At 42.4% G+C, this 20,050-nt stretch overlaps 3 protein-coding genes across 3 annotated transcripts; all 3 read left to right on the top strand.

Moving 5' to 3' along the window:
* Positions 1-645: 645 nt before the first annotated feature.
* Positions 646-2,331, top strand: BCR41DRAFT_372847 (hypothetical protein; the record flags this gene model as incomplete). The annotated part of the gene is made up of 5 exons (XM_022026724.1): positions 646-760; positions 923-1,132; positions 1,340-1,513; positions 1,618-1,682; positions 1,792-2,331. 5 exons carry the CDS (start codon positions 646-648, stop codon positions 2,329-2,331), a joined length of 1,104 nt encoding a protein of 367 aa, XP_021878804.1.
* A 1,733-nt stretch (positions 2,332-4,064) lies between these two features.
* BCR41DRAFT_398792 (hypothetical protein) lies at positions 4,065-9,239 on the top strand (the record flags this gene model as incomplete). Its single annotated transcript, XM_022028993.1, has 5 exons — positions 4,065-5,076; positions 5,187-5,475; positions 5,635-7,212; positions 7,332-7,631; positions 7,724-9,239. The coding sequence occupies 5 exons, from the start codon at positions 4,065-4,067 to the stop codon at positions 9,237-9,239; spliced, it is 4,695 nt and encodes a 1,564-aa protein (XP_021878803.1).
* Positions 9,240-14,146: 4,907 nt separating this feature from the next.
* On the top strand, positions 14,147-19,347 carry BCR41DRAFT_398791 (hypothetical protein; the record flags this gene model as incomplete). The annotated part of the gene is made up of 5 exons (XM_022028992.1): positions 14,147-15,164; positions 15,275-15,563; positions 15,725-17,299; positions 17,419-17,718; positions 17,832-19,347. The coding sequence occupies 5 exons, from the start codon at positions 14,147-14,149 to the stop codon at positions 19,345-19,347; spliced, it is 4,698 nt and encodes a 1,565-aa protein (XP_021878802.1).
* Positions 19,348-20,050: the final 703 nt, after the last annotated feature.

Genomic DNA, 20,050 nt, shown 5'->3' with positions numbered 1-20,050 from the left:
CCTTGGGAAAGTGCAGGAATATGTTAAAATCATTGTTCAAGGAACGCAGGATAATCAATAACATGTGGTAATGTTCAGATGTTTATACGACTTCATATAGAGCCCGGACAGTCGCCTTACAGAAAGACATCAATTATGGTGCAGCATAAAGTAGTAAAAGTAATCAAAAATGATGATGAGATGGCCCAGGCTGATAATGTGATATGAATGACCGAACGAAGTGGTCAACGCGCAATTCTATGTAATATTGTGGGTTTGGCGCACAACATTATGAGATATGATCTCCAAAACAAAAAAATGAGCCAAGAGTGGCGAACGGGTTGAGTACGTTACTCCTTCAAAGTTACACGATCAAAAGTAGGAAGAGCAAATGACCCGACGGCTGATCGGCAGAGGTGACGATGGCGATGCAGAAACACAAGTCTGTGTGACCCTCCTCAGCCCCAAGATCGGCAATGTCAATCGGCCTGTGATACTTAAAAAAAAAGTTTTTAAACAGAAGGCGAAACCCAATTTTTATTTTTTATTTATTTTCTCTTCAATTATAAACAAACGATTCATTTGTTCATGCAGACATTACTCCCCTTTCTCATCTCCCTCTTCCTAATCATTTACTATTTGCAAAAGCACTACGCAATCACCCGAATGACAACCGACATTGTTGCTCCACCAAGAGCCAAATTGTATGATAAACTCTTGCTCAAACTCGCAAGAAAGGCACAGAGCTGGCGAAAATTGTCAGTGCTGACAGCAGCAGTTGGTGAGGATCAACAAACTGAAAGACTTGGAAATATATTTTTCCACCTTCATGGATGCACTCTCCCCTTTTTTCCCTTCTACTTTTACTTTTTTTTTTTTTTTTTTTCCACTTCTAATCGATCACTGATCGCAACTTCGTTACTCTATTTGTTCTTGTTAAAAGGTGTTTTGGAGTGCACATTAAATATTTGGCAATTCATAAAGCAGCCGGATCTAAAGTCACGGACAACGAGACGTCGACAGCTTTGGATTGACCAGGCTAAAGCAGCAAATGCTGGGAAGACACGTATAGCCCTTGTTACAGGCGGAAACACTGGTCTTGGATATGAAACTGCCAAGGCATTGGTCGAGGCAGGTTACTTGACCATCATCGGTAAGAGAATTCGTCCTTTTCTTTAAAAAAGAATTGATATGGCTTAATGAACGTTGTTAAAGATGAGAAAGCGGGTATTATAACTGCAAAATAGATTAAAAGAGAATAGAAGCAATCGTAAAATATTCATACCTTTTTTTTTTTATTTTTATTTTTATTTTTTTATTTTTTACTCATTCCTGGTGCTATTTTTAAATACTGTAACAGCATGTAGATCTGTTGGAAAGGGCCAGGAAGCTGTTGACAGGATCGAAAAGTCAACTGGAATCAAAGGTATGGCCATTGTCATGTCCCTGGACCTGTCATCGCAGGAGAACATCAAGGCTTTCATACGCGATTTCAAGGACTTGAACTATCCTCACTTGGATGTCCTTGTCAACAGTACGTTATTTAATATTTTTAAACATGGTGTCTCGAATTTGCACGTGGCAACGTATACTTACACTTCTGTCTTGCTTAAATTTTTTTTTTTGTACGTTTGGCAGATGCTGGAGTGATGGATATTCCTTTTATGTTGACCAAGGATGGATATGAAATGCAGTTTGGTGTGGTAAGAACACTTTTTTCAGCTGCACTTTGTCCATGATGAGTTCAAAGGATATGTGCGAGTTGATAAGAGGTTTATTTAATGTCTTTTTTTTTTCTTTGGAATCAATCAGAACCATTTGGGTCATTATGTTTTGACCTTGGGGTTACTTCAGCAGCTGAACAAGGCTGAACAAGGCCGCATTGTGATCCTTACATCAGGAGCCATGTTTTCGTCAAGCAACATCCGTTATGACCGTCTTCAGTCCTCGGTGGGTTACTCTCGTCTTGGACATTATTCATATTCAAAGTTGGCCAACATGTTGTTTATCAAGGCACTGGATCGTCGACTCCGTGAGCAAGCACCCAGTTCCAAGATCACAATCAATGGGTGCCATCCAGGCACTTGCCATACTGAACTCTTCCGAAGCAGCAAGTATCTGGGTCCGATACAAGCTCCATTGGCGCTTGTATTCCGTAGTCCATTGTTTGGAGCTATGAGTTCTATCTATCTAGCCTTGGCGCCTCCTGGGCATGAGTTGGAGAGCACAAGCGGTGAATACTTTTTCGACCAGGCCCCTAGAGAACCAAATCCGGCTGTAAATGATTTAGAGCAACAGGATTTGCTGTGGCAAAAGAGTGTTGAGTTTACAGGCGTTGACTTTAAGTTGTAAAGAATTACATTTTGAAATAAAAAAAAAAAACAGCTTCTTTAGTTTGGACCGTGCGTCTAATGCCATGGGTAACACACACATAAACAACAGAGACAGAGTATGAAGGAGAGAAGAGAGAGAAAGGTGTGTTTATTTGCATGATGGAGGAGGGGGAAGGGTGAAAATCTCTGAAACCTGCACGGCAGTTGTACGTACATGTCTACACAAGTGAGTTGAGATTACAAAAGGGGAAGGAAAGAGCTTGTTACACACCATCCCATATCTGGGAAAAAAAAAAAAAAATTACAACGAACAAAACATTTGGCATCGAAATAAATTCATTTTGACTTTCCTTGCGACTCTTTACTCCTTCCTTTCCTCCACTCCATCGTCCACCTTCTCGGACCCTCTTACTTTTCTGTTTCTGTATACCATTTATACCCATTGTACACTCTTTTTTTTTCCCTTCTTTTTCTTTCACTCCATAGACGATCATATAAACATCACAAATCCATTGTTGCTGACCTTACATTGACCTTGTTTTACCAATTACTTCTTCGCTCCAATGCGTCCTTCCCGACGACCCAATGATCCTGCTCAGGAATGGATAACGTTCTTGATGCTTCATGGAGGCCATTTTCTCACTCTTGGCTGTCCTGCCATGATTGCCACAGTCATTTTTATTACCCGCATCCGGTGGTTGAAACATAACAAGACCCCACATCCTTATGGCCGAACGGGCTTGATCTATTGGCCTACCCAGCTCTTCATCCTTTTTGCTTGCTTTTCTCTGTTGGGTCTAGCATTTACTTTGGCTACTGGGCCTTATATAGCCTCTGCTGATGGCCTTCTTGGCAGTGCCATGTGGGTGTGGCTTGCTTGGGTGCGTAAAAAAAAAAAAAAAAAAAAAAAAAATTGCATTATATTCCATTCTTACCCTTGAGGGAAAATATCAGCAGATGAAAAAAAAAAAAAAAAAAAAAAAAAAAAATGACAAGACTGTGATACGTATTGGTCATCCAAGATATTCATGACATCTATAACATCTATTTCAATGTGAAGAATATCTCACGATAAATGAGTAGTAGTCATGGATATGCTGTGCTTAAAAAGATGGATATTATGCTATGCAAAGTATCTTTTTTTTTTTTTTTTTTTTTTTTTTTCGACTTCTTTGCGGCATAAGGACTACTTTGTTGTTGAGATGTTTAGATTTTAAAAAGATCGCAAATAATGCATGATGAAATACAACTTCTTTGTTGTTACATGTGTACATGTGTGTGTTTTTGGTGTGTGTATGTGTGTGACCCTCCCATCACTTTCCACATGGAAAGAAAATTTTCAACTCCTTTTTGTCGATTTCAATTTCACTTTGGAGCTTGGCTTGGGAGCAAGCTTTTAAGGAAGTGGATTCCAATTGGGGAAGGAGCCAAAACCGAGATAATGACTTTTATTTTAAATGGATTCATGGGTAGAAGCATCAATCAGATCCTTTTTGGTTCTCACGGGTCAATGCCGCTTTTTTTTTAATATTTTTTTTAATATTGCGCACGGCGTGCTTATCTAAGCAACGGTTCTTGTTTAGAGCGCCAGGAAATCGGATTAGATCAAGGATGTGGGATACTAAGTATCTTAAAGATACGCATTGTAGAACAACTGAAAACTGCAATTGGCTCAAGAATCTAACCTAGCCCTTTTTTATTTTTATTTTATTTTTACAATATCTCGTTCTTATACTTGTGCAGACAACAGCAATGGCTTTGAATACAAACGAGCATCGCTTCGAGGTTCGGTCATCAGATTACTTGTTCCTCTACTACTTGGTGACACTTCTAGGCAGCTTGCTCTCACTCTTTATCCTGAATGATGGCTTCGATATCCCTCCGCTCAACGTCCTAGATGTAGAACTGGAATACAATATCAACAATGCTATTGTCGCCAACGGGAAACCAGGCCCACCTCCTATCATTGACTTCAAACTAGAGCCGCTACGATACCTTCTCGCCTTCACTGGATCCATCGCGCTCGCATTCTTCTTTGAAGCCTTGCCTAGAGGTCACACTCGTGTCCAACGCGTGAGCCGTGAGCAGGAGAATCTGTCTAGGATGGACCAAGCAAATCTATTTTCGAGACTGATCTTCCATTATGCACAGCCTATGATGTCCCTCGGTGCCAGAAAGATCTTGACTCCCAAGGACGTGGAAGAACCAATGCCGGCAGCCCTAAAAACCCACTTGAATTATGAGGTGGTTTCAGCTATATGGGAAAGACGCTTAGAACAATACCGAAAGAAACGCAGCAGGCGTCAAAAGAGCAAAAATAAGGATAACAAGAACAAGGAAGAGCTAGTTAGCGGCAAAATGTACTTCGAATCAGACGCTATCACAGTCAAAGGAAGCCCATCATTAATTCTCACAGTATTATATGCATACAAGTGGCGTATTTTCTCTGCCATGGCCGTCCGTCTATTGAGCTATACGCTCTGGTATGTCCCTATTTATTTATTTAGTCACCTATTACGATTATTTGCAGATTATTCTGAGGCTCGCAAAGAACATTTGCCGCCCCCTGCGGTCGCCAATGGCATCTTAATCTCAGTAGGAATCTTTGCAGGGACATTTTTCAGTGGATTGTTCCTGTCCATGTCCTCGAATGCGTGCTCGTATTTGGGTATTGAGATCCGCGGTGCTTTAGTAGCTATGATCTACAGAAAGTCGTTGAAGCTGTCACCACACGCAAGGAGTAAATCGACATTAGGTGAAATCAGTAAGTCTTTAGTCCCGCCGCCCTACAATTGAGCTCTTGATAGCCTGGTTGATGCATTCAAGATATGAAATGGTGTTGACTCTTTACTTATCACTCTGTCTATCTGTTAGGCAATCTTATGGCCGTTGATGCTGAGAGTTGGATGGTGGCCCCTAATTTCCTACCATTGACGCTCACTATCCCATTTGAGATTGCAATCGCTGTTTTCTTACTCTATCGGCTGCTAGGCTGGTCCTTAGTTGCGGGTTTGGCAGTGTTTGCGATCATTATGCCAATCCAGACTAAGATGGCTGGCCTCCTCCACTCGCATCAACGAGAGAAACTCAAAGTCGCAGATAAGCGCTTAGGACTTATGACTGAGATCCTTGCGAACATCAAGATTGTTAAGCTTCAAGCTTGGTACGTCTAAGAAGGAAAAAAGAAAAAAAAAAAAAAAAACCTCTTTACACATTCTCAAGACAAAGTTGTTGACGTGCACCCTATTTTTTTTTTTTTTTTTTTTTTTTTTACATTGCTTTCACTTTTCATTGCCACTTGTCCAACAAATGTATTTCACAGGGAAGATGCCTTCCATCGAAAAATTGACAGTCTACGCTCTCAAGAACTTGGTGCACAGAGGGCCTTGGCCACTGTCCGCGCTTTTTTGGTAATCGTCTTCTCGTCCGCCATCCTGTTGATCGCGCTTGCAACATTCTCTGTTTATGCTTATTGGGGAGGACCTGGCTTCACACCTGCCAAAGTAACTCCTGAGATTGTCTTTGTCGGGATCGCCCTCTTCACAACAATGAGTCGTCCCATGGGCCTGGTCCCGCAGGCTATTTCACATGTGATCATGCTGAGAAGTGCCAATGGCAGAATTCGAAAGTTTTTACTGCTTGAAGAAATCGATTCCACAGCAGTGGAGCGGTATAGCCCTCAAGATTCACCTGCAGAACTAGCTGCGGCATCATCGACTCTGGCTTCTCCTTCTTCAAAGACTGTGGATGGAAAATGGGTAGCAGTCGAGATTGAGAACGGAACATTTACATGGGAAAGAGTGCCAGAGAAAGGCTTTGATGTGGCTGCTGCTGCTACTACTGCTGAGATAACAGCGGAGCTACCTGAGGAACAGGCAGCGCGACAGCCTTTACTGGGCTCCACGTCGCAAGCAGCATACTCTACGTTCACATCATCTATGCCTGCTCGCCCTACTCTCATGAATATTACTGTACAGATCCCTCGTGGCCACTTGACTGCTATTGTCGGACGGATTGGCCAAGGCAAGTCCTCAATGCTTTCTGCCATAATCGGAGAAATGTACAAGCTCCAAGGTGCTGTCAGAGTATTTGGAAACCTGGCATATGTTCCGCAGCAAGCGTGGATCATCAATGCGACTCTTCGGGACAATGTTCTATTTGGCAAACCCTTTATACAAGATAAATATGATCACATCATCATGGCTGCTGGACTCATTCCAGATATCGAGATGCTCCCAGCAGGCGACTCGACAGAAATTGGGGAGCGTGGAATAAATCTATCAGGAGGCCAGAAACAACGAATTGCATTGGCACGCGCAGCCTATCAAGATGCAGATATTTACTTGCTAGATGACCCTTTGAGCGCTGTGGATGCTCATGTAGATCAACATCTGTGGCAGCACTTGATTGGGCCTAATGGACTCTTGAAGGACAAGACCAGGCTACTAGTGACACATGGGATCCACCATTTGGAATATGTAGACCAGATCATAGTACTAAATGATGGAAGAGTCACCGAGACAGGAGAGTACCAAGAGCTAATGCGAGCCAAGGAAGCGTTCTATCAACTGATTACAGACTATTCAGTTCAAGAAAAGAAGAAGCAGCAGGCACAACTTCTGGCGCTAGAACATGAGCAACAACAGCGGATGGTATCCAAATCCAATATTGACATCGATGACACTACTTCAGCCAAAGTTGGAGAAGTATTTACAAAGCAACCTGATGATGCGATGGAAGCTAGGTCTGAAAACGGCAAAGCTAAACGGGATACAGATATTGCCGTGGCTGACCCTGGCAGCAACAGCACCGCAAAGCCCAAAGGGGATCTCATTGGTATGGAGAATCTTGAAGTCGGCAACGTTGGGTGGGGGGCCTACTGGGAGTATGCCAAAGCTATGTAAGTATCGCTCGTTCGCTTGGCTCAGCTCATATTCTTTAAGAATAGAGGACCCTTGTGATTGATATTGAATCATTTATCTGCTACTGATTATTTCATACTCGTTAATACATTGTTAGTTCGCTTCGTCAGGCCTTCATTTGCTTGTTTCTATATACACTTGCTCAGGGTTGCCAGATCAGTACTAGCTTTTGGCTTCGCTACTGGGTCACACAAGAAGAGGATCAAAACTCGGATCGCCATTCGACTACTTTTTACTTGTGTGGATATGCGCTCTTGGTTGCCATATTTATAGTTATGGATGTCACGGTCAGCTATATGACCAATGTTACTTGTGGTATCCAAGGCGCCAAGGCTTTGCACGATGGGTTATTGGTGCGTGTATTGCGCATGCCCATGAGTTTCTTTGACACCACTCCGTAAGATTGACTTAGTTACTCTCTTTGACTGTTAAACATGTATAGTATCAAGCATGCCATACCTAACGTATATGTGATATTTCGATGATTAGCATGGGACGAATAGTCAACAGGTTTTCATCAGATGTAACAACTGTGGACAGCGAGCTTCCAGCACAGTTGCCTGCTCTACTCGGTTGGATATTCACGTCGCTAGGGATCATTGTTGTCATTGCTTTTTCAACCCCACAATTCCTCATCGCTGTAACCCCATTGGCAATCATTTTTTTCACAATTCAATCCTACTATATCCGCACTAGTAGTCAACTCAAACGTTTCCAATCTGCCGCAAAATCACCACTCTATCAGCACTTCAGTGAATCACTTGCAGGTGTATCCATCATTCGTTGCCAGACAGGACTGGTAACACAGTTCATTATTGAGAATGAGAGGCGATCAGACAGTTATGCTCAAGCAAGCAATCTGTTCCTACTGACAACTCGATGGCTTACAATCCGGACACAGGTGATCTGTGCTCTAGCAGTCTTTCTGACCGCTGCGTTGGCTGTACTAAATGCAGATCGATTGGACCCGAGTCTTGTGGGATTAGCATTGAGCTATGCACTGAATCTATCCAATGTAATTGCAATCTTGGTACGAACCTCCGGGGATGTCCAGAATCAGTTTGTAAGTGTGGAGCGGATCCAAGAATACTCACATAAGCCAACTGAGGCGCCTTTGGAGACCCATGTACATCTTCCAGAAGACTGGCCAAGCGAGGGCAAGATTTCATTCAACAATTTTTCTGCACGCTATAGAGAGGGACTTGATCTGTGTATCAAACATGCCACCTTTACAGTAGAACCTCAGCAAAAAGTAGGAGTTGTTGGAAGAACAGGTGCAGGCAAGTCTTCACTGACATTGGCGCTGTTCAGGCTAATTGAGGCTGCAGACTCATATTGGGCCAAAGCTAGTGATCCATCTGCTCCGAAGGAACTGTTGGCAACATCGTCGTCTGATCCATTGGATACCAATTCATTGCTTGTCAGCTATGGTCGAGACATTGATGGTGGTGTAATTGCAATTGATGGAGTGGACATCTCCACCTTAGGTCTGAGAGATTTGAGAAGACATCTGTCCATCATCCCCCAAGAGCCGACTCTGTTTGCTGGCACTATCCGCGACAACCTGGATCCGTTCCACGAGTTGGAAGATGCTGATCTATGGGAAGCCTTGGACCGTGCTCATCTGAAGGGGTTCATTTCGTCGCTTGCAGGTGGACTGTCCTCTGAGGTTGCACAAAATGGCGACAACTTCTCATTTGGGCAGCGAGCCTTGGTCTGTCTTGCAAGAGCTCTGCTGAAGAAGACAAAGATCTTGGTGTTAGATGAAGCAACAGCAGCAGTGGATGTGGAGACAGATGAGATGATCCAGCGGACAATCCGAGAGGCGTTTAAAGATCGGACAGTGATTACGATTGCACACCGGATCAAGACAGTGATGGACTCGGACATGATCCTGGTGATGGAACAAGGAAGAGTCAAGGAGTATGGACCGCCCAAGGAACTGTTGAGGAGACGTGATGTATCACTGTTCTATAAGCTTGCGGAACAAGCAGGGGAGGTCTGAGGTGTAAAATAGAGAGATGATGAAGAGAATAGAATAGCAATAAACAACAATGTAAAGGTATACTGGTAGAGGGCATATTTTGTTGTCCAGCCAGTTCCTTACAATATTTACAATAGAGGTACTTCATATCGCAACAATGTAGTACAGGTGTTATAGAAGTGAACAAGAACCGTAATGGCATATTGGTAAGCAAATGCACAGGTGCATTGAATTTTTTTCTACGACGGGATCTAAACACATACGTTTTGTGGCCAAAGGGCTGTCACACCAGTTTACGGGAGCATGAGAAAAAAAGACAAAAAAAAGGTGCAGAGCAAGATGTAGCTTGCATGATATCGGACAAAGTTCAAACAATGGTTGCCTTCAGTAAGAAAGAAAAACAAACATTTACTCACAACAATATCAAGATGAGCATGAATATGAGCATGAACATGTAGAACATGATTGCTTTAAAATTTCTTTCTAGCTCTTTCTGTTTGCTGTTAGAGAAACTACATTATTTCAATCTGCAACCAATGTGGCACTGTGTCTGTTGAAAATAAAAGTTCAATATGATCTCGTATGCTTCATAGCAATGCGGCATAGCCTCCAGCTAAGACTCCTATGGGAGATAAGGCGTAGTTTGAACTAATTGTAGACTCTCTATTACCTTCCAGTTATTCCTTCTTCAAACGACAGGATGCTGTCTGTCTGATGAATATGATCGATTAATTTCAGGGGATAGGAAGGAAAATTACACTTGAGGTTTGTAAATTTATTGGGTGGAGATATTGTTGGGAACCCAACTGTTTTTAAACAACCTTGATCCCACTTTGCTTTCGCGCCCTCTATCGGACTGGTGCGATCTTCATATGAATCTTTTTTTACCCTTCCTAAACCCTGGCTCCAGTTCTTCTCTCATTTGCTTTCTTCCTTCCATCTTGTTGCATATTTCAATATGCAATATAATAATGGTCCGACTAAAAAACTAGGAAGATCTTAAAAAAATACACACTAGAGAAATTTCAACTGAAATAGTACGATAAAAAATAAAACTAGCAGTAGAAACTAGTGGCAATAACGCGTCACACTAAGACGCGACAAATCTTTGACACGAGAACCCATGTTGTCTTATAGATATGTAGTTATCTGGTACAAGTCCCTCTACCAGAAATGAATAAAGTAATCCATGGGTGTAGTGTGTGGACCCACATCTTATTCTCACTTACTTTTCGACTGTCTACTATCTATCTGAAAATATTTTTCATATCTTTCCTTCCCTTTTCTCTTATCCCTCGCTTTTATTTTCAGCTTTAGAGCTTTCTGGTTCTTACATCAACTATATATCCTACCTATATACAATAGTTTATTTTGTTATTTAAGGCGGGTGATATGACTATATGATACAGAGTTTCCTTATATGCACTGGGCCTTCCATTTTATGATTATGATGTCCTTTTTCTTCACTGCCAACTTGAAGGTAAGTGTGGTTATTACTATGCGTTCTTTGATACAATATTCTTTCTTCTATTTCTCTGAGGCCTCTAACCGTTGTGAATATCCTATAAATGCATGCGCAAAGTAGCTTTAATGGTCCATTAAGAGCGGATTTTTCTTTTTTTTTTAAAAAAAAAAAAAAAAAAAAAAAAAATCTTTTTTAGCGCTTATCAATGTGGCATTCGCGAAGCGTGATGATGGATGGTGAATTTAATCGCGTCTGAAATACATTGATGCAGAAGAAAATGTGTTCTATCATACCTTCGGTTACTACGAGACATACGGCTGCTTCCCTAGCGAGGCATATTTTCATAGCGACTAAGCAACAAACGAAAGCGTTTAAGAAAAGCTGGATGTTGACACCATTAAGGAAATGGGAAAAAATATGGCTAATGTGGATGAACACGTGAAGCAACTGCAGAAGCAGCTGAAGAACAGTAGGGAAGGCGATGAATCCGCATGCAGGAGCAGCAGGCGAAGCAATGAATGTGCATGTAGTAACTCAAGGAACTATTGCTTCAGTGCACTGCATAACAACGACTATAGTCACCCCTAGCCTTAAGGCATTAAAATGGATATATGTGTGTGTATTGGTATGATCTGCAGAAAACAAAAAAAAGGATCTCAATTTTACATTTCCACTGACCGCAGTCTAACAATGCCAGTGGAGTTCATTAAGACCCAAGGTAAATAATAAAAGTGCAATGCCTCCAATTCGAACTACAAATATCCGGACGATTTATTATCAAAATCGTCCGGATAAAAATAAAATTTTATTTAAGCTTTACAGACTCTGTGTTCAGGCGACAATGCACTTATCATTCCCCTTGAATGCACGAATATCATTCGGTCATTCCGACTCAGATTTGCATGTAAGGGAAGGATAAGTGCAATATTACCTGAACACATAGCCTGTAAAGCTTAGAACTTTATTTTTATCCGGACGATTTTAATAATAAATTCGAAGTTTGATTATACTCATTCTACGTGTTCCTGCGATCCAGTAAGGGAGACGCTGTCTTACCATAGAAAAAAGGGTCCTTACTGGGGATAAACATTGCAAATAATGACTGAAGCCCTCATTCTGAAAATTCAGAGCAATATTAAATGATACAGAAGATCCCTTCATAGTCCAGCGACCCTTTCCTTTGTAATCTTTCTCATTAATGATGCTCGAGCTACAGAATTACGCTTAAACTAAAAATAAACTTTTTTTTCTTTTAAAGTCCTCTGCTGACTGATCTCGTCCTACATCTTTCTTCTTTCTTTTTCAACGGCAAAGAAAAAGCATGCACCTTGGATGGCTGTGGATACTGGGCGTAAGACTTTCTTTGTCGTCTTCACGATGCATGATTGGTTTATTATGAGATCAATAAAATAATACTACGAAAACACTTTAGCTTTATTCTCTTCTTTCATTACCCAATCTCTTTTCTTCTTACCTACTTGGTCCTGGTGATGGAGCTGTCACGAACAGCAAACCATGTCGAGCTCATGAATTGATGAATGACTTTTTGTCTGTTTCAGAAAAGATCACGTGCGATTGATTAATTTGTTTCGGGTCCTCATAGGTCTGTCAAGCCAAGTCGCGTCTTCTGATCTTGGTTCTTTCAGTTATAAAGATAAAAATGAGCACCTTATTCATGGCGATAGTAATATGGGCATGGACATACAGAACACATGCAATGCCGTGATGCTACGCTGGCTTTTTTGAACTTTCTTTTTATTCGTTATTTATATTTTTTTTTAAAAAAAAAAGGTCTTTGTCCGCTTATTTGCAGTATGGGTATCATGTCTGTTGAAAATAAAAAAATAAAAATAAAAATAAAAATGAGCTTCCTCTAACCACGGATACCCCTTTGTGCTGACCAAAGATGGATATGGTGTACAATACTGCACTTAGTCCATACAAAGCTTATCAGGGGACATACACGATTCAACAGGTGATTTTTTTTTATCCGTATTCATCAGCAATTCATTGAGGTTGTAGCCCGTACTCCAATGCTTGAAAGCTATAAGTTCTATTTATTTAACCTTGAAGCCCCTTGGGCATGGAAGCTGGAGAGCACAAGTAGCGAATACCTTTTGCCTAGATTTCTGAACGATCCAGAACAATGGAAGTTACTTTGGGTATGAAAATAGTCTACAGATTAAACACATGTTAAATAAATTTTCTGAGAATGGAAAAAGATCATACATGTCAAGAATACATTGTTTTTTTGGATTGTGCTAACCAAGCAAGAAGTGAGTTGCTGAGATGACATGCAAATTTGCGAAAAGGAAAGAGTCTGGTTACACATCATCCCGTATCTGCTCCCTCCAAAAAAAAAAAAAAAAAAAAAAAAAAAAAATCCTCCATATTTTCCTTACAACTAGATACCTCCTCCATTCCTCGGCTTCATCGCCCTCCTGCTCAAGTAGCTTCCATCTTCTTTTCTTCTCTTCACTCTATTAACAGCCGTTTAGGAACTGAAAGCCTACTGTTGTCTATCTTACGTTATTTGCATTGTGCTTGTTATATCAAATACTTCTTCGGTCCAATGCATCCTTCCCAACAACCCAACGACCCTGCTCAGGAATGGATAGCATTCTTGATGATTCATGGAGGCCATTTTCTCACTCTTGGCTGTCCCGCCATGATTGCTACAGTCATTTTTATTATCCGCATCCGTTGGTTGAAGCAAAACAAGACGCCACATTCTTATGGCCGAACGGGCTTGATCTATTGGCCTACTCAACTCTTCATCCTCTGTGCTTGCTTTTCTCTGTTGGGCCTGGCAATTACTTTGGCCACCGGGCCTTATATAGCTTCTGCTGACGGCCTTCTCGGAAGCGCCATGTGGGTATGGCTTGCTTGGGTACGTAAAAAAAAAAAAAAAAAAAAAGAAAAGCGAAAAAAGATAGCACTGTAATGTCATTCATAATATCAATATTATCTTTGTCAGCCTATCCTTTTGCGGAAAATTCTTATTGCTAAATAATGGCTGTGCTGTGCTTTAAAAGATGCATACATGCAAGGTATTCTCGAAATTTTTGTCATTTTCTTACGATATGGGGACTTCATTGTTTTGTAAGGTTTTAATCAATACAGGCTTTGTTGCTGTTGCGTCCGTGTGGTGTGGCTGAAACAAGCCTTATTTTAGAGCTTGGAAGCAAGCTTGCCAGGGAATGGATAATGTCAATGGGGAGGGAGTAAAAGTCGAGACAGAAAGTTAAGATCAAAACCCCTTTGCCTATTACTGTGCGTTTAGTTGAATGTGTGGATCCAAAAAATGCGCAGTAACAGAGAATGAGGCCCATGCACAGCACATAAAATTAAACTTGTTGAGTAAACAGAAAACTGTTATCGGCTCAAGAATCTAACCTAGCCCTTTTTTATTTTTATTTTATTTTTACAATATCTCGTTCTTATACTTGTGCAGACAACAGCAATGGCTTTGAATACAAACGAGCATCGCTTCGAGGTTCGGTCATCAGATTACTTGTTCCTCTACTACTTGGTGACACTTCTAGGCAGCTTGCTCTCACTCTTTATCCTGAATGATGGCTTCGATATCCCTCCGCTCAACGTCCTAGATGTAGAACTGGAATACAATATCAACAATGCTATTGTCGCCAACGGGAAACCAGGCCCACCTCCTATCATTGACTTCAAACTAGAGCCGCTACGATACCTTCTCGCCTTCACTGGATCCATCGCGCTCGCATTCTTCTTTGAAGCCTTGCCTAGAGGTCACACTCGTGTCCAACGCGTTAGCCGTGAGCAGGAGAATCTGTCTAGAATGGACCAAGCAAATCTATTTTCGAGACTGATCTTCCATTATGCACAACCTATGATGTCCCTCGGTGCCAGAAAGATCTTGACTCCCAAGGACGTGGAAGAACCAATGCCGGTAGCTCTAAAAACTCATTCGAACTATGAGGCTGTATCAGCTACATGGGAAAAATGTTTAGAGCGATACCAAAGTAAACATAGCAAGCATCAAAAGAGTAGAAACAAGATCGAAAATGAGAGAAAGAGAGAGCATGGTAGCAGCAAGAAGACATACTTCGAGTCAGACCCCATCACACTCCAAGGAGGCCCATCATTAATTCTCACAGTATTATATGCATACAAGTGGCGCGTTTTCTTTGCCATGGCCATCCGTCTATTGAGCTATGCGCTCCGGTATGTCCCTATTTATTTATTTAGTCACCTACTACGATTCTTTGCAGATTATTCTGAGGCTGTCAAAAAACATTTACCGCACCCAGCAATCACCAATGGCATCTTAATCTCCGTGGGGATCTTTGCAGGAACATTTTTCAGTGGATTGTTCCTGTCCATGTCCTCGAATGCGTGCTCATATTTGGGTATTGAGATCCGCGGTGCTTTAGTAGCTATGATCTACAGAAAGTCGTTGAAGCTGTCACCACACGCAAGGAGTAAATCGACATTAGGTGAAATCAGTAAGTCTTTAGTCCCGCCGCCCTACAATTGAGCTCTTGATAGCCTGGTTGATGCATTCAAGATATGAAATGGTGTTGACTCTTTACTTATCACTCTGTCTATCTGTTAGGCAATCTTATGGCCGTTGATGCTGAGAGTTGGATGGTGGCCCCTAATTTCCTACCATTGACGCTCACTATCCCATTTGAGATTGCAATCGCTGTTTTCTTACTCTATCGGCTGCTAGGCTGGTCCTTAGTTGCGGGTTTGGCAGTGTTTGCGATCATTATGCCAATCCAGACTAAGATGGCTGGCCTCCTCCACTCGCATCAACGAGAGAAACTCAAAGTCGCAGATAAGCGCTTAGGACTTATGACTGAGATCCTTGCGAACATCAAGATTGTTAAGCTTCAAGCTTGGTACGTCTAAGAAGGAAAAAAGAAAAAAAAAAAAAAAAAACCTCTTTACACATTCTCAAGACAAAGTTGTTGACGTGCACCCTATTTTTTTTTTTTTTTTTTTTTTTTTTTACATTGCTTTCACTTTTCATTGCCACTTGTCCAACAAATGTATTTCACAGGGAAGATGCCTTCCATCGAAAAATTGACAGTCTACGCTCTCAAGAACTTGGTGCACAGAGGGCCTTGGCCACTGTCCGCGCTTTTTTGGTAATCGTCTTCTCGTCCGCCATCCTGTTGATCGCGCTTGCAACATTCTCTGTTTATGCTTATTGGGGAGGACCTGGCTTCACACCTGCCAAAGTAACTCCTGAGATTGTCTTTGTCGGGATTACTCTCTTCATAACAATGGGCCGCCCTATGGGCCTAGTCCCGCAGGCTATTTCACATGTGATCATGCTGAGAAGTGCCAATGGCAGAATTCGAAAGTTTTTACTGCTTGAAGAAATCGATTCCACAGCAGTGGAGCGGTATAGCCCTCAAGATTCACCTGCAGAACTAGCTGCGGCATCATCGACTCTGGCTTCTCCTTCTTCAAAGACTGTGGATGGAAAATGGGTGGCAGTCGAGATTGAGAACGGAACATTTACATGGGGGAGGGCAGCAGGCGAAGACTTTGGTGCGGCTACTGTTGCTCCTGCTGAGATAACAGCAAGTCTATCCGAGGAACAGGCAGCACAACAACCTTTGTTGGGTTCTAAACCGCAAGCAACATATTCTTCGTCCGCATCATCTACGCCTAATCGTCCCACTCTCATGAATATTACTGTACAGATCCCTCGTGGCCACTTGACTGCTATTGTCGGACGGATTGGCCAAGGCAAGTCCACGATTCTCTCTGCCATAATCGGCGAAATGTACAAGCTCCAAGGTGCTGTCAGAGTATTTGGAAACCTGGCATATGTTCCGCAACAAGCATGGATCATCAATGCGACTCTTCGGAACAATGTTCTATTTGGCAAACCCTTTATACAAGATAAATATGATCACATCATCATGGCTGCTGGACTCATTCCAGATATCGAGATGCTCCCAGCAGGCGACTCGACAGAAATTGGGGAGCGTGGAATAAATCTATCAGGAGGCCAGAAACAACGAATTGCATTGGCACGCGCAGCCTATCAAGATGCAGATATTTACTTGCTAGACGACCCTTTGAGCGCTGTGGATGCTCATGTAGATCAACATCTGTGGCAGCACTTGATTGGGCCTAATGGACTCTTGAAGGACAAGACCAGGCTACTAGTGACACATGGGATCCACCATTTGGAATATGTAGACCAGATCATAGTACTAAATGATGGAAGAGTCACCGAGACAGGAGAGTACCAAGAGCTAATGCGAGCCAAGGAAGCGTTCTATCAACTGATTACAGACTATTCAGTTCAAGAAAAGAAGAAGCAGCAGGCACAACTTCTGGCGCTAGAACATGAGCAACAACAGCGGATAGCATCTGAGTCCATCGGGGATATCGACAAAAATACTTCAACGGAAGCCAGAGAAGTATTTACAAAGCAACCTGATACTGTAATGGGTGCTAGACCTGAAAACGGCGAAGCTAAACAGGATGCAGATATGGCCGCGACTGACCACAGTTGCAACAGCAGCATAAAGTGCAAGGGAGATCTCATTGGTATGGAGAATCTTGAAGTCGGCAACGTTGGGTGGGGGGCCTACTGGGAGTATGCCAAAGCTATGTAAGTATCGCTCGTTCGCTTGGCTCAGTTCATATTCTTTAAGAATAGAGGACCCTTGTGGTTGATATTGAATCCTTTATCTGTTACTGACTATTTCATACTCGTTAATACATTGCTAGTTCGCTTCGTCAGGCCTGTATTTGCTTACTCCTGTATACACTCGCCCAGGGTTGTCAGATCAGTACTAGCTTTTGGCTTCGTTACTGGGTCACACAAGAAGAGAAACAAAGCTCGGATCGCCATTCGACTGCTTTTTACTTGAGTGGATATGCGCTCTTGGTTGCCGTATATATAGCTATGGATGTCACGGTCAGCTATATGACCAATGTTACTTGTGGTATCCAAGGCGCCAAGGCTTTGCACGATGGGTTATTGGTGCGTGTATTGCGCATGCCCATGAGTTTCTTTGACACCACTCCGTAAGATTGACTTGATTACTCTCTTTGAATGCTAAACATATATAGTATTAAGCACGTCATATCTAACCCATGTATGGTATTTTATTTCCAACTGTCTCATCTTCGATGGGTAGCATGGGGCGGATAGTCAACAGGTTTTCATCAGATGTAACAGCTGTGGACAGTCAGATTCCTGAACAGCTGCCTGCTCTACTCGGTTGGATATTCACGTCGCTAGGGATCATTGCTGTCATCGCTTATTCAACCCTGCAATTCCTCATCGCTGTAATCCCATTGACAATCATTTTCCTTATGATTCAGGCCTATTACATCCGCACTAGCAGTCAACTCAAACGTTTCCAATCTGCCGCAAAATCACCACTCTATCAGCACTTCAGTGAATCACTTGCAGGTGTATCCATCATTCGTTGCCAGACAGGACTGGTAACACAGTTCATTATTGAGAATGAGAGGCGATCAGACAGTTATGCTCAAGCAAGCAATCTGTTCCTACTGACAAATCGATGGCTCACAATCCGGACACAGGTGATCTGTGCTCTAGCAGTCTTTCTGACCGCTGCGTTGGCTGTACTAAATGCAGATCGATTGGACCCGAGTCTTGTGGGATTAGCATTGAGCTATGCACTGAATCTATCCAATGTAATTGCAATCTTGGTACGAACCTCCGGGGATGTCCAGAATCAGTTTGTAAGTGTGGAGCGGATCCAAGAATACTCACATAAGCCAACTGAGGCGCCTTTGGAGACCCATGTACATCTTCCAGAAGACTGGCCAAGCGAGGGCAAGATTTCATTCAACAATTTTTCTGCACGCTATAGAGAGGGACTTGATCTGTGTATCAAACATGCCACCTTTACAGTAGAACCTCAGCAAAAAGTAGGAGTTGTTGGAAGAACAGGTGCAGGCAAGTCTTCACTGACATTGGCGCTGTTCAGGCTAATTGAGGCTGCAGACTCATATTGGGCCAAAGCTAGTGATCCATCTGCTCCGAAGGAACTGTTGGCAACATCGTCGTCTGATCCATTGGATACCAATTCATTGCTTGTCAGCTATGGTCGAGACATTGATGGTGGTGTAATTGCAATTGATGGAGTGGACATCTCCACCTTAGGTCTGAGAGATTTGAGAAGACATCTGTCCATCATCCCCCAAGAGCCGACTCTGTTTGCTGGCACTATCCGCGACAACCTGGATCCGTTCCACGAGTTGGAAGATGCTGATCTATGGGAAGCCTTGGACCGTGCTCATCTGAAGGGGTTCATTTCGTCGCTTGCAGGTGGACTGTCCTCTGAGGTTGCACAAAATGGCGACAACTTCTCATTTGGGCAGCGAGCCTTGGTCTGTCTTGCAAGAGCTCTGCTGAAGAAGACAAAGATCTTGGTGTTAGATGAAGCAACAGCAGCAGTGGATGTGGAGACAGATGAGATGATCCAGCGGACAATCCGAGAGGCGTTTAAAGATCGGACAGTGATTACGATTGCACACCGGATCAAGACAGTGATGGACTCGGACATGATCCTGGTGATGGAACAAGGAAGAGTCAAGGAGTATGGACCGCCCAAGGAACTGTTGAGGAGACGTGATGTATCACTGTTCTATAAGCTTGCGGAACAAGCAGGGGAGGTCTGAGGTGTAAAATAGAGAGATGATGAAGAGAATAGAATAGCAATAAACAACAATGTAAAGGTATACTGATAGAGGGCGTATTTTGACATTTAGTCGGTCTCTTACAAACTTACTGTGGTGTAAATGGTTATGATCGCAAGCGAATGCACAGGTGCTTTGATCTCTTTCATTCGACAAGATTGTAACACATACACATGGACATGAATAAACAACAATGCTGAATATGGTTTTGTGGCCAAAGGGGCTGTCACACCAGCTTACGCATGAGGAAAAAAAAAGTCAAAAAAAAGGTTCAAAAGTAACATGCAGCTTGCATGCATAGCATTGGACTAAATTCAAGCAATGACAGCCCTTGGTAACGAAAGGAAAATAGGCATTTTACTCACAACAATATCAGCATGAACATGAGCAGGAACATACAGAGCGCATGAAATGTCGCAATCTAATGATCGCTTTAAAAAATTTTCTAGTTCTTTCTGTTCGCTTTGAAAACTACATTATTTCTCCCTGCATCATACGGTGTGGCACGGTGTCTGTTGAAAAAATATTGTGCCCCTTTCTTTTTCCTTTGTGAATTCAAAACAGCAAAAATATTTTTTACATCTATTGTATCACAAGCTCCTATATCAAGGGGTTAGCAAAAGTTCAATATGATCTCGTATGCTTCTCAGCAACGCGGTATGGCCTCCAGCTTTGAGCCACGGGC

Source organism: Lobosporangium transversale (assembly GCF_002105155.1).
Source record: "Lobosporangium transversale strain NRRL 3116 chromosome Unknown BCR41scaffold_34, whole genome shotgun sequence".
NCBI classification, from domain to species: Eukaryota; Fungi; Mortierellomycota; class Mortierellomycetes; order Mortierellales; family Mortierellaceae; genus Lobosporangium; species Lobosporangium transversale.
Note: the sequence above shows the minus strand (reverse complement) of the source record. Positions and strands in the feature narration are given on the sequence as shown.